Below are 12,762 nucleotides of genomic sequence, written 5' to 3'. Positions count from 1 at the left end.
AAATTAATTTATACAAGATCCAAATTTATCGAATTTAAAAATAATAGCAAACATAGTCTATAGATGTATTACAGTTTGTTCGACAGAGCTTAAAGCAAGCGATCTCCGGATAGTTTCCAAATAATTTTGGGTGGGGGGAATGGAATGGGATGGTTGGGAAATGATTGGGATCATAGTAGGCGATCGATATGTGTGTCGCGTGTGGAGCAACAGAAAAGTATAACGGAAATATATCAGTTCATTTTAGTCGTTTAAAAAAACAACACAACAACCTTAAAATTTTATAGTAATTCATTTCAGAATTTATGCAAAATTTCCATATTATGCGCTTAAAATTACAAGTGATTGGGGTTACGATTTAGACAAATCCAAAAAACAACCGAAACATTCAAAGAAATCAAACCAAGCATTCAACGATCAAGTCAATTAATAAGAATCGAAAAAGATAAGAGACGTTAAGGAATTGCTGTAGAATACGTTATAAAGATATTTTAAGCATAAATCCGTGAGATTAACAACTAAGCAGCAAGATGGGAGATGCAGAGGGTGGTGCTGAGGAGCAAGACTATGAGGAGGAGGACATTGCCACAGGCGGCATGGATGAGGGCGGCCTAGAGGAAGGACAAGATGAGGATCTATTCTCCCGTCTCGGCGAATCGTCCGATGATCCCGAGCAGAAGCGTATGTACATGGAGTACTTGGCGCTGATCAAGGAGATCGATTGCCAGAACAAGATCATACAGGACATCAAGGCGCAGGTGATGGACATGTGTGGTAAACCCTGTAAGACACGCAATGAGCTGCGTGAAATCAAGCGACTGCGCATCTGCATGGAACAGGAGAACATCAAGTTGCACACGATGATGAATCGGGCAGTGCAGCTGCAGAACTTCGGCTCCCATCGTCATTATCGTGAGCTAACGATGACCACCACCGTGGACGACGACAACATTTCGCCCTATTGCGTGGGTCCCTGCGGAGCGCCCTTGACGGGTGGTGGCCTGGGCGGTAGCGGTGCCACGGCCGACGATTGCAGCGAGGAAGCTGGTGGCGGTTCTAGCTGCGGCCAGGTGGAGGGGCAAGAGGATCGCTTAATAAAGGCGCTCAGCAAGGCCATGCAAAAGATGAAGGGCGCCTGTCCCGAGGACATGAAAATGATGCAGGAAATTGCCTGCGCCATTATGGCATCCAAATCATCGAAGCCCAAGCAAGTCTGCAGTCCGGGACCATGCAACAAGTCGCCCTGCGACGAGACCAGCAGCAGCAGCTGTGGTGTGCCACCGCCGCAGCCAACACGCTCCTCGAAGCGATCGCGCCCGTGTCCGCCTGAACCCAGCTGCCCACCTCCACCGCCCTGTGGGCCGTCCAGTGGTCCGTGTGGCAAGAGCGATTCACTAGACAAGCTCAAGAAGCGCATTGTGAACATGCAGACCTCTGTGAAGAAGCTGCTCCATGAGGTCAGTCGTCGAGAGTCGGCGCAAGTTTGTGGCGCTGGCGACGATGATGATGACGATTGTGGTGGTGGTGGTGGTGCTGACTCTGGAAGACATCCTTGTCCAGAGGATCCCGATCCTCTGGTCATTGGTGGTGGCAAGCGTAACACCAAGGCGGACAAGTACGAGAAGATGAAGGAGAACTATACGCGTTTGCTAACGCAATATCAGCGCAAGGATTGCCAGATGAAGGAGCTGGAGCAACGGTAAGTGGTAGCAAAAAAAAAGATTTATTTTCCTAAATAGAATTTCTCTCCTGCAGTATGAAGGGCTTCGCTGGCAGCTGCGGGCCAATGAAGGGCGCCTCCGATGCGGATGCTGCCGAGCTCAATTTGCTTCGCGCTCGCGTCAATGAACTTAAGGAGGAGCAGCTGGAATTCAAGTGCATCATGAAGGAGCAGTCACAGCAGCTAGAGGACTATCGCAATAAGTATATGTTGGCGCAGCAGAAGGTCGAGGAGCAGTGTGTCTCGCTGGAGAAGCTCAACATGAACAACAAACGCATCGAGCAGCAGATTAACACTGAGGTCAAGGAGATACGCTCCAAATTCCAGGAAAAGCTCAATGAGTTGTTACATTTCCCCAAGCTGCTAGAGAACGAACAGCTGAAGTTGGCACAAGTATGCAAGGAGAAGGATGATTTGCAGAGCAAACTAGTTGTTGTCTGCAAAGAGTTGAAATCCTGCAAAATACAGATGGAGAATCCTGTGGCCGATCTGAGTCCACAGTTGGCTCAATGCCAGCTGGATCTATCTCAAGCGCGTACCGAAATCGAGGAGCTATTGCGTCAACGTGATCTCTTCTGTGAGCAGCTGAAGACGACACAGGATGACCTGGATACGTTGCGCACAGAGTCAGCCAAGATTATTGCTGGCACCAAGGAGCGTGCCGAGATGATAAAGGCTCAGCAACAGGAGCACATCAATCGCCTCGAAAAGGAGCTGGCTCAATGTCGTGCCACAGCCTCGTTATCGGTCAATGATCGCGAAGCTGTCATTCGTGAGATGCAGGGCCAGCTCAACACGCTCTCGTACAGCTTCGATGCGGCGCAGAAGCAGATCAAAACGCTTCGCAACCATATTGCCTATGTGTCCAATGAGAATTGTTTCCCTGTCAAGTGTTAGAAAAGGTCCCTTAATCTGTTAATCAAATAAAATCAATCCCAAATCCACTCCCAAAACTAAATAGTCCAGGCGCTTAGCCAAAGATAGAAACCAATTTAAAATATGACAATTATAGCTACTCAAACTCCAATATTGCGAAATGGTTTAATCATTCATTCAATCTATTGCCAGACGAATCGATTTTTAATTGGCCTTTTGGATTAATATAATAATTTAAAATTAAAAAAAGAGAATTAAGCAGTTCTCTTTAATTTGATGACCTTTAAGTAATAAAATCCATTTTTTACATTTTTTTTGGCGCTCATTAGGATACAAATACTTTATTGCTTTAACGAGTGTGGCATTTAAGGAATAACCAACTACAGAATACATAGTACTAAGGATGAGCGCGAACAAATGGCACAGGAGTTGTGACAAAAACTACAAAGATTTTACGGCCAAACGTTTCATTTTGGGTGCATTCTTTTTAGCTTGTCGCTTCTGTTCCTTCAGCTCCCAGCGACGTTGCTTCTCCGGATCATCCTCAGCGAGCACGCGTTCCTTCTCCTGCTTGCGCTTGTCTTCGCGTCGCTGAGCCGCAGCCTCGGCGCGTGCAGCGTGGGTACTCTTAAGGAACTCCTCCTCCACACGCAAGCGATTCTTATCTGCCTTAGCTTTGCCCTAGAAACAAAACAGATAAGATGTGTTTTAGATATTGGAGGGTAAAGATAAATGTAGTGAAGTGTTTTACCTCCTTGGACATGCGGTAAGTCTTCAAACGTTCCATTAGATAAAAGATCAACAATAACAAGGGCTTAATGGTCTCCATTTGGGCATGTTTGGGTAAATTGAAGCCGGCTAACAGCACAGCCTTTGTCTCCGGTTGCTTCAGCGTGCTGCCCTCCTCCTGTTGTACTTGGCCGCTGAACTGATCCGAAATGTGCAGGTAATCGATATAGCTTTGGTATTTGTTAAGTGCGGTAATAACACGTGACTCGAGTATGGCGGATGTGGCCTCCGGTATTTCGGAGAGCACTCCAAAGCCGCTGGGCACATTATAGCGCTCCTCAGGCTTGGCAACTAAACTACAGAACTTAGTCTGTCAAAAGAGACAAAGTCAAAATATTAGGAGAAATTATGAATAGTGTTGGAGGGACTTACCAAATCTGTGTATTCCTTGAATACCTTGGTGATCGTCTTCTTGCTGCCTACTGCAAATACGAATGCATCCATTAGTCCACGTGACAATTCGATTTTGATGTGAGCCTGATCCAATTGTGGACGCATCAAACCCGCAACTAGAGACACCAAGTCCTGACGCTTGATCATCTTCAGCTCTACCAACATGCCCTCACAGCAAGTGCGACCAGAGCACCAAAGCGTGTATAGACTTTCGCTCTCTTTGATTAGGCCGGGATTCTCATTTTCCACCTTGCCATCGTCACCGACCAATGCAAAATTCTCATCCAACAGCGCTTTGTGTGTGCTAAACCAGAGCTGCGCCAGACGGGCATTCTTTGCCTTGCCCGCAAAGAAGTTGGCAAAGTATGCCAAGAGACCGGCAACCATAATCATTTCCATCCAATAGGAATCCCAGTGAGTGCGGAAATGCAATGGTATATTGGGAATCTTTAGCTTGGGTTCTGTCTTCTGATCAATGGGTGGTTCCATGGTGTCGCCCGCATCGTAACCCTCAAACTCTTCCTCATCTTGGAAATGCTCGAATTCATCGTCGTTCTCCACAAGACCATCGTCATCGTCGTCGTCATTATTGACTGTGCGCTTAATAGGTGCGTCCACATTTTCCTTGCTAACCGAGCCACCTGGTACTCCCTTTGATGAGTCGGCATTTTCGGCTGTGGCCGAGTTGTCGTAGCTGGCTTCCACAAAGTCATCGTCGAACTCGGCAAAATCATTGTCAATATCATCTTCGGACTCCGGGTTAACGTTTGCGTGGTTTAGTTGACAGGCACACAGGAGGCCCAGCAACAGAAAGGCAAACACTGGCCTCATGATTTGTTTGTTACAATTAATACTCAAAAAAAATAATATAATTCAGCTAATATTAACCTAAATCTAAAACTTTTCACCTAATAAGAAAAAAATTAGGTTAATTGGACTGCAAATTATCGATTAACAAGGCGATATTTTAAGAAAATCAGCAATCGGAACGTAAAGTGCAAAACAGTTGAGAAACGGTTGCACAACTGCTACAGAACAGTTGCAAATCAAATTTAGTTGGTCATTTTTGAGATTTTTTAATTTAAGTATAAATTATTAATTTGAGATTTTTAAAATTTATTTTTAATTAAACGCAGTCTATATAATGCAACAAATTTTTATATCGTGTCGTTTGTTTATTAATTAAAAGAACTTCCAAGCATCGATAAGGTTGAATAAATACAATCGATATACATGCTGTCAACCAACTCTTTACCGCCGCTGCCAAGTAGTAAATAAGTTGCCATTTCGCAATTTGTTGATTTCACAGATATTTTTTTCAGTTCGTTTTATTTTACTTTTTTCTTGCTGTTTACTTTGTTATTAACTAATGCTTAGAGGTCTTCGTCCTCATCTGGCAAGGCGGTTGCCTGCGCTTCTTGCAAATCGCGTTCGATTTGAATCTGCCAGTCCTTATCCATTTTGACCTCTGGTGGCAGGAGCGCTGGCATTGCCACAAACTCGAGATTAGGATCGCCAACCAGCTTACGGGCCAGCCAAAGGAATGGTTTCTCGAAATTGTAATTCGATTTAGCAGAGATGTCGTAGTACTGCAAGTTTTTCTTTCGGTGGAACACAATGCTTTTGGCCTTGACTTTTCGATCCTTAATATCCACTTTGTTGCCACAGAGAACAATGGGGATATTCTCACATACACGCACCAAATCTCTGTGCCAGTTAGGCACATTCTTGTACGTGACACGCGAAGTTACATCGAACATGATGACAGCGCACTGTCCCTGAATGTAATAGCCATCGCGTAGTCCGCCAAACTTCTCCTGTCCGGCCGTATCCCAAACGTTGAAACGAATTGCGCCGCGATTGGTGTGAAAGATCAATGGATGCACCTCCACACCCAATGTGGCAACATATTTCTTCTCGAATTCACCAGTCATGTGGCGTTTCACAAATGTTGTTTTGCCAGTGCCTCCATCGCCGACGAGCACGCACTTGAATGTGGGCATATCCTGTCCTTCCTGGGCCATCTTTGTTGTGATTGTTGCTGGCTTCTAGTTGAACACTGTACTACAGAGCAAGTTGCGCGCTTCTTTTTGCACCTTCAAGGCTTGCACTTTCTTCGCTTCGATGATGGGGCTTTGCTTCTCGTTTCGAACAATTTAAAAACTGCACACTAGTTAACTAAATCTTCCGCTTGCTCAATAGCATAAATACTGAAAAAAAAAACACTTTTAGATTTAAAAATATTTTATTCAACAATGCTTACAAAAAACACTAGCTTCCTTAGATCGTGCGTTTGTTTGAAAGGTCATCAAATGAAGGCATCGAAACATAAAGTACTTGTCAGCATCGATAACAATGAGCAAGTACAATCGATAAACATGCTGACAGCAACCTTTTTACCGCCGCTGCTAAGAAGTAAACACGTTGCATTTTGGCAATTTGTTGATTTCAAAGATATTTAGGGCATATTAAGTGAATTTGCTGTCTATTGCGCAGACAAACAGTGCAAAATGGTAAGTGAACAAACTCTTTATAAATGCCGGTGTGGTAATATTGTTTATCTCACACTCGTCGGCAAAAACATATTTTAGGCAAGAAATACATATGTATAATTTTTGACTGATGCAATTTTTGTATGCATTGAATATGCATTTCAAATTACTCATTCAAGGCGAATGTGGAACGCAAAGGCACCTTTAAGGTGGAATATCTGCAGAAAATCGAACGCGAAGTACAACAGCGTTGGGAAAGCGAACATGTGCATGAAACGGATGCACTAACGGCGCCCAAGAAGCGACAGTCTGAGAAGTTCTTCGTCACATTTCCGTTTCCGTATATGAATGGACGACTGCACTTGGGTCACACATTCTCCATGTCGAAGGCAGAATTTGCAACGCGCTACCATCGGCTCAAGGGACGCCGCGTCCTGTGGCCTTTTGGCTTCCATTGCACGGGAATGCCCATTAAGGCATGTGCCGATAAATTGGCTCGTGAAATCGAACAATTTGGCTATCCGCCCAAGTTTCCTGAGGTACAGGATGAAGCGCCCGCTGTAATAGAGACTCAGTCTGAGGTGCCCAAGGATAAGTCGAAGGGCAAGAAGAGCAAAGCTGTTGCCAAGACCGGCTCGGCCAAGTATCAATGGCAGATTATGTATAGTCTGGGACTTAAGGATGAGGAGATCAAGGAATTCGCCAATGCCGAGCATTGGCTGAACTACTTTCCACCGCTGGCGGTGCAGGATATGAAGCGCATTGGTGTCCATGTCGATTGGCGTCGGACTTTCATCACCACAGATGCTAATCCCTACTTTGATTCATTTGTGCGCTGGCAATTCAATCATTTGAAGCAGCGCGGTAAGATTATGTATGGCAAACGTTATACCATCTACTCGCCCAAGGATGGACAACCCTGCATGGATCATGATCGCTCCTCAGGCGAAGGTGTGGGACCACAAGAGTACACACTCATTAAAATGAAAGTTCTGCAGACGCCCAAAGCATTGAGGTAACTAGTGCAATTTTTATTATATGTAGGTTAGTACATTAACTGGATTTCTTTATAGTGCCATTAAGCAGCCCATTTACTTTGTGGCGGCCACACTGCGTCCAGAGACAATGTATGGACAGACCAATTGCTGGCTGCATCCGGACATCAAGTACATTGCCTGGCAGACCACACGCGACAACGAGGTGTGGATCAGCACACGACGCGCCGCACGTAACATGACCTATCAGGGATTTACGGCCGAAGAAGGCAACGTTGTAGTGCTCGCCGAAGTCACGGGTCAGGAACTGTTGGGCGTGCAGCTGTCGGCGCCGCTGACTCAGCACAAAATCATTTATACGCTGCCCATGCTGAGCATTAAGGAGGATAAGGGCACGGGTGTTGTGACCTCAGTGCCATCCGATTCGCCAGATGATTATGCCGCTCTTGTGGATTTGCAGAAGAAGGAGGCATTCCGTCAAAAGTATGGACTAACCGATGAGATGGTGTTGCCTTATGCGCCCATACCTATCATTGATGTGCCTACGCTGGGCAAGCTGAGTGCTGTTCATGCTTATGATACGCTTAAAATCCAATCGCAAAATGACAAAGAAAAGCTGGCCGAAGCTAAGGAACTTTGTTACTTGAAGAGTACGTTAAAATAACTATTTATTGTACTTCCATTTTGTAACAACTCTTTTTTGCTTAGGTTTCTATGATGGCGTTATGTTGGTTGGTGAGTTCACGGGTCGTAAGATTCAGGACATAAAGAAGGACTTGCAAAAGCGACTAACAGATGCCAAAGAGGCGGACATTTACTATGAGCCCGAGAAGACCATCATATCGCGCTCTGCTGATGAATGCGTGGTTGCGCTGTGCAATCAATGGTATCTTAACTATGGTGAACCCGAGTGGCAAGGACAGGCATTCAAAATACTGAATGATATGGAGACGTTCCACGATGAGGCGCGCAATAACTTTGAGGCTTGTCTGAATTGGCTGCATGAGTACGCATGCTCGCGCACTTACGGACTGGGTACTAAGCTGCCTTGGGATGAGCAGTGGCTCATTGAATCCCTCTCGGACTCAACTATTTACATGGCTTTCTATACGGTGTCGCATCTGCTGCAAGGAGGCACTTTCCGTGGCGAGAAATCGGGTCCATTTGGTACGTGAAATTTCGTATTTTAATTGGTATTCATTAACTAATTTACTTCTTTCTAGGCATTAAACCCGCTGATGTGACACCTGAAATCTGGGATTATATCTTCTTTAAGGAGACGCCTCTGCCTAAGAAGTCTGCCATCAAGCCGGAACATTTGGCTGTGATGCGTCGCGAATTCGAGTACTGGTATCCCATGGATTTGCGAGTCTCTGGAAAGGATTTGATAAATAATCATTTGACTTTCTGCCTGTACAATCACGCCGCCATTTGGCCCAATGATGAAACAAAGTGGCCTAAGGGAATGCGTGTCAATGGCCATCTGCTGCTCAACTCGGCCAAGATGTCCAAGTCTGATGGCAATTTCCTAACATTGCACGAGGCTGTTGATAAGTTCTCAGCGGATGGCATGCGTCTGTGTTTGGCTGATGCGGGCGACAGCGTGGAGGATGCTAACTTTGTGGAGAGCACTGCCGATGCGGGTATTCTGCGTCTGTATACCTTCATCGAGTGGGTAAAGGAGATGCTTGCCACGCGATCCACTCTGCGTCGTGGCGCTGAGAGGACCTTCAACGATAAGGTGTTCCTCAGTGAGCTGAATCTGAAGACACAGCAGACGGATGAAAACTACCGTCGCATGCTGTTCAAGGAAGCCCTGCGCAGCGGCTTCTATGAGTTGCAGCTGGCGCGTGACAAGTACCGTGAACTCAGTGGCGCTCAGGGCATGCATGAGGAGCTGGTGCTGGAGTTTATACGACGTCAGGCACTGCTGGTGGCTCCTATTTGCCCGCACATGGCTGAGCATGTGTGGGGACTGCTGGGTAACAAGGAGTCGGTTGTGCACGCCCGTTGGCCCGAGGTGGGCGACATCAATGAGCAGGACATCATGTGCTCCGAGTATCTGATGGAAGCAGCTCACTCGTTCCGTCTCAACCTCAAGAATCTGCTGCAGGTTAAGGGCAAGGGTGGCAAGGAGAAGGCTGTGGATGCGCAGACTGCGAAGCCAAATCGTGGTTTGATCTGGGTGGCTAAGACGTATCCTCCCTGGCAATGCTGTGTGCTGGACACCATGCGCGAGTTGTACAACAAGGAAACAAAGACGCTCCCCGATAACAAAGTCATTGCAGCCACGCTGCAACAGAAGGCCGAGCTGAAGAAGTTCATGAAGCGTGTGATGCCCTTCGCGCAAATGATACGCGAGAAGGTAGAGACGGGCGGCAAGGGTGTGGCTGCATTGGCTGTCACTCTGGAGTTCGATGAGCGTCAGGTGCTGCTCAGCAATCTGGAGTATCTGAAGAACACGCTGGATGTAAGTGAAGTTGTTAAGCTCTCTTTTTACACTGTGCTTAACCAAGTAAATATTCTTTCAGTTGGACAACCTGGAAATCAAGTATACTGATGATCCCTCGGCACCCGAGAAGACACGCGAGGAAGTGCGCCCTGGTTCGCCCTTCGTTGTCTTCAGCGTTGCACCTCATGTCAGTGTCGAATTGACCAATCCCATAGAGCGCTCCTCGCTGTTCCAGGTGAACACCATCGTCTCCGAGGGCGACACAGTGCAGTCGCTACGCGAGAAGATCGCTAAAATCATTGGCCTGAAGACCGAAGTGTCGACTCTGAAACTTTGGCGCTACGAGGATCCAACTCTAGGTCCACGCAAGATGCCCAACTTCCAGGACTATAAAACCGGCAAGACACTGCTTACCGATGGTGATTTCGTACTCGACGTGGACGCGAAACGAGTGAGCGTTCAGCAGGCTGGCAAATTGACTGAAGTAGGACGTCAACTGATCTATGTGGTTGAATAGATGAAACATCACGGCTTCCCTCAGCATCTTAGTAATTTATTCTTAAACTGAAAAATGTGTGACACATTGTAAAATAATTGTTGGCTATAAAAGTTTATCTTAATATACGACAACACATAGAAGCTTCAATTTCTCCTAGAACTACTTTAAGTACTCTTGACCCATTTCTATTGAATATACTCTTTTTAAGAAGAAGTACATTGACTTAGCTGCACAATTTTAAGAATGGGTAAGCTTAGAGTAGAGTTTGCAAAACGATTTACTCAAAAGCAATCACATTTCACAATAATCAATCGCTAGCTCATTTAAACAGCAACATTTCATCATCACAAAATGCTTTTCATTCGTTGCATCACTTGGTAAATAATTTTCGTTAGATACTTCAAATTAGTATGTTAGTGTATACAAACTTCGTTTATCTATATAAAAAGTCTCCTTTCCCTATCACTACGATATAAAATAAATGTAGTGTGACATTTGGTAGCTTCTAAGATAGAGTCACAGCGTGCTTTTGGGTCTCAGTGGGTGGCTATCGAACTGCGAGCTCTGCCCAATTCAGGGTATAAAAGCGCAATGCTTGCAGCCAGAAGTCAACTCACAATGTTGTCACTACAGTTGGTGGTAATTGGTGCGCTGCAGTGCAGCGTTATTGTCTTGGGTGGCGTCTGTTTGATACCACAACCTGTAATGCGACAGCGTTCGCTAGTCAATGACTTGTGGAAGTTGCAGCCGCGTCTCGATGGACGCATTGTGGGTGGCGAACGGATAAACATCACGGATGCACCTCATCAGATATCCTTGCAGACATCGAGTCACATTTGTGGAGGCTCGCTGATATCTGAGGAATGGATTTTGACGGCGGCACACTGCACTTAGTAAGTAGTTGAAAATCATTCATAGGGAATTTGAATTATAACTGCGTCCTGCTCTCTTTTTAGTGGTCAAAAAGCCGATCGACTGCGTGTAAGATTGGGAAGCTCCGAGTACTCGCGAAGTGGCAAACTGTTGCGCCTCCAGAAGATTGTGCAACACGAAAAGTTCAACTTTACCAATGTGGATTATGATTTCTCGCTGCTGCAGTTGCAACATCCAATCGAGTTTGATGAGACTAAAAAGGCCATCAAGTTGCCAGAGGAGGAGCAAATGTTTATGGACGGCGATCCTTGTTATGTCACCGGTTGGGGCAATACACAGAATCTGCTAGAGTCTCGTGAGTGGTTGCGTCGCGTCCAAGTGCCGTTGGTGAATCAGGATGTCTGCAGCGATAAGTACAAGCAATTCGGCGGCGTTACGGAGCGCATGATCTGTGCTGGTTACATGGAGGGTGGCAAGGATGCCTGTCAGGGTGATTCAGGTGGTCCCATGGTGAATGAGGCGGGTGTGCTAGTGGGCGTGGTGTCATGGGGCTATGGCTGCGCCAAGCCTAATTACCCCGGCGTGTATTCGAGAGTGGCGCAAGCACGTGACTGGATTAAAGAACACAGCGGCGTCTAATTGTGGCGATTGTTCAAATAAATGCATTACACTATTTTATGAAAATAACCAACTACAACTTTGCCCTTTTTTTACCCCACACCCTGCTCTAACGTTTTGCACATGCGCTGCCAACACGCAGACAACCAAAACACGCAACATCCTCGAGCTGAGCACATTATGGCAACGCATGCCGCATGCCGCATCCGCGTCGCATTTTATTGCCCGTCTTAATCGTTAGGCAGGAGTCTTCCTTTTGTGTCGTACTTGTAATTGCTCTGCACTCTCAATTGATAGCTCTATCAGCACCGTTCGTTCTCCGGTTACAAACATACATACCTACATATATGTATATATAAATGAAGTACGTATATACAATTAATATTACGTATACGGCTGTGAGAAATGTTGACTACATATATTTGCCTTGCATTAAATTGCGAATGCTCATCGCCTGCCTGCCTTTTTTCTTTGTTGTTTTGCTGATTAGTTTGCTTAATAATACTATAGATCTTGCCATTAGACACTTGCATAAGGCAGCAATTATGAAATCAAAAGTTAGCATTCCAGTAAATCGTGAAGAAAAGTTTTATTCAATTACAAAATATAAAATTTTCAAAAAGTATATGTCAGTGATGGCAAAACTGTTATCCACATTACAGTATATTTAAATTAATTATTATAATTGAAAATTGCCAAAACTTAAACTAAATAAGGTATGAATATTACATATTGAAAAATTTTTAATTATATTTCTAATAATATTCGTTTTTCGAAAATAATATTTATATTCATTTTCCAAAATGTCGGTCAAAAGTAAAAAGAAAAGAACCCAAATTACAAAAAATTTAAATGTTATATGCAGGTATTTATTTATTAAAAAAAATCTAAATGATTATTAAATAAAAACTAATTTTACATTTGTTGTAATCTTTTGATAGTTTGATCAACAACATGTTACTTGGTATCTATATTTTTTTAAATTTAATTTTACTAATGGACTTATATAAATCAAATTTCTAAGATTGTTAAACCTTTCGACGGACCGAAGTGTG

The 12,762-nt window shown here is 44.8% G+C and overlaps 5 protein-coding genes across 5 annotated transcripts; 3 read left to right on the top strand and 2 right to left on the bottom strand.

Moving 5' to 3' along the window:
* Positions 1–238: 238 nt before the first annotated feature.
* On the top strand, positions 239–2,749 carry LOC117564144 (kinesin-1 heavy chain). The gene is made up of 2 exons (XM_034242807.2): positions 239–1,699; positions 1,756–2,749. The coding sequence occupies exons 1-2, from the start codon at positions 531–533 to the stop codon at positions 2,615–2,617; spliced, it is 2,031 nt and encodes a 676-aa protein (XP_034098698.1). The 5' UTR covers positions 239–530; the 3' UTR covers positions 2,618–2,749.
* Positions 2,750–2,781: 32 nt separating this feature from the next.
* LOC117564145 (PAT complex subunit CCDC47) lies at positions 2,782–4,716 on the bottom strand. The gene is made up of 3 exons (XM_034242808.2): positions 3,758–4,716; positions 3,348–3,695; positions 2,782–3,277 (listed from the first exon to the last, which is right to left on the bottom strand). Exons 1-3 carry the CDS (start codon positions 4,607–4,609, stop codon positions 3,038–3,040), a joined length of 1,440 nt encoding a protein of 479 aa, XP_034098699.1. The 5' UTR covers positions 4,610–4,716; the 3' UTR covers positions 2,782–3,037.
* Positions 4,717–5,071: 355 nt separating this feature from the next.
* On the bottom strand, positions 5,072–6,100 carry LOC117563554 (GTP-binding nuclear protein Ran). The gene is made up of 2 exons (XM_034241934.2): positions 6,042–6,100; positions 5,072–5,988 (listed from the first exon to the last, which is right to left on the bottom strand). The coding sequence occupies exon 2, from the start codon at positions 5,800–5,802 to the stop codon at positions 5,152–5,154; it is 651 nt and encodes a 216-aa protein (XP_034097825.1). The 5' UTR covers positions 5,803–5,988; positions 6,042–6,100; the 3' UTR covers positions 5,072–5,151.
* A 60-nt stretch (positions 6,101–6,160) lies between these two features.
* On the top strand, positions 6,161–10,356 carry LOC117563552 (leucine--tRNA ligase, cytoplasmic). Its single transcript, XM_034241932.2, has 6 exons — positions 6,161–6,291; positions 6,450–7,285; positions 7,344–7,915; positions 7,974–8,432; positions 8,489–9,735; positions 9,797–10,356. The coding sequence occupies exons 1-6, from the start codon at positions 6,289–6,291 to the stop codon at positions 10,232–10,234; spliced, it is 3,555 nt and encodes a 1,184-aa protein (XP_034097823.1). The 5' UTR covers positions 6,161–6,288; the 3' UTR covers positions 10,235–10,356.
* A 318-nt stretch (positions 10,357–10,674) lies between these two features.
* On the top strand, positions 10,675–11,978 carry LOC117563553 (trypsin-1). Its single transcript, XM_034241933.2, has 2 exons — positions 10,675–11,109; positions 11,173–11,978. The coding sequence occupies exons 1-2, from the start codon at positions 10,808–10,810 to the stop codon at positions 11,726–11,728; spliced, it is 858 nt and encodes a 285-aa protein (XP_034097824.1). The 5' UTR covers positions 10,675–10,807; the 3' UTR covers positions 11,729–11,978.
* Positions 11,979–12,762: the final 784 nt, after the last annotated feature.

This window comes from Drosophila albomicans, chromosome 2L (assembly GCF_009650485.2).
Source record: "Drosophila albomicans strain 15112-1751.03 chromosome 2L, ASM965048v2, whole genome shotgun sequence".
Lineage (NCBI taxonomy): Eukaryota > Metazoa > Arthropoda > Insecta > Diptera > Drosophilidae > Drosophila > Drosophila albomicans.
This window is presented reverse-complemented; position numbering and strand designations above follow the sequence as displayed.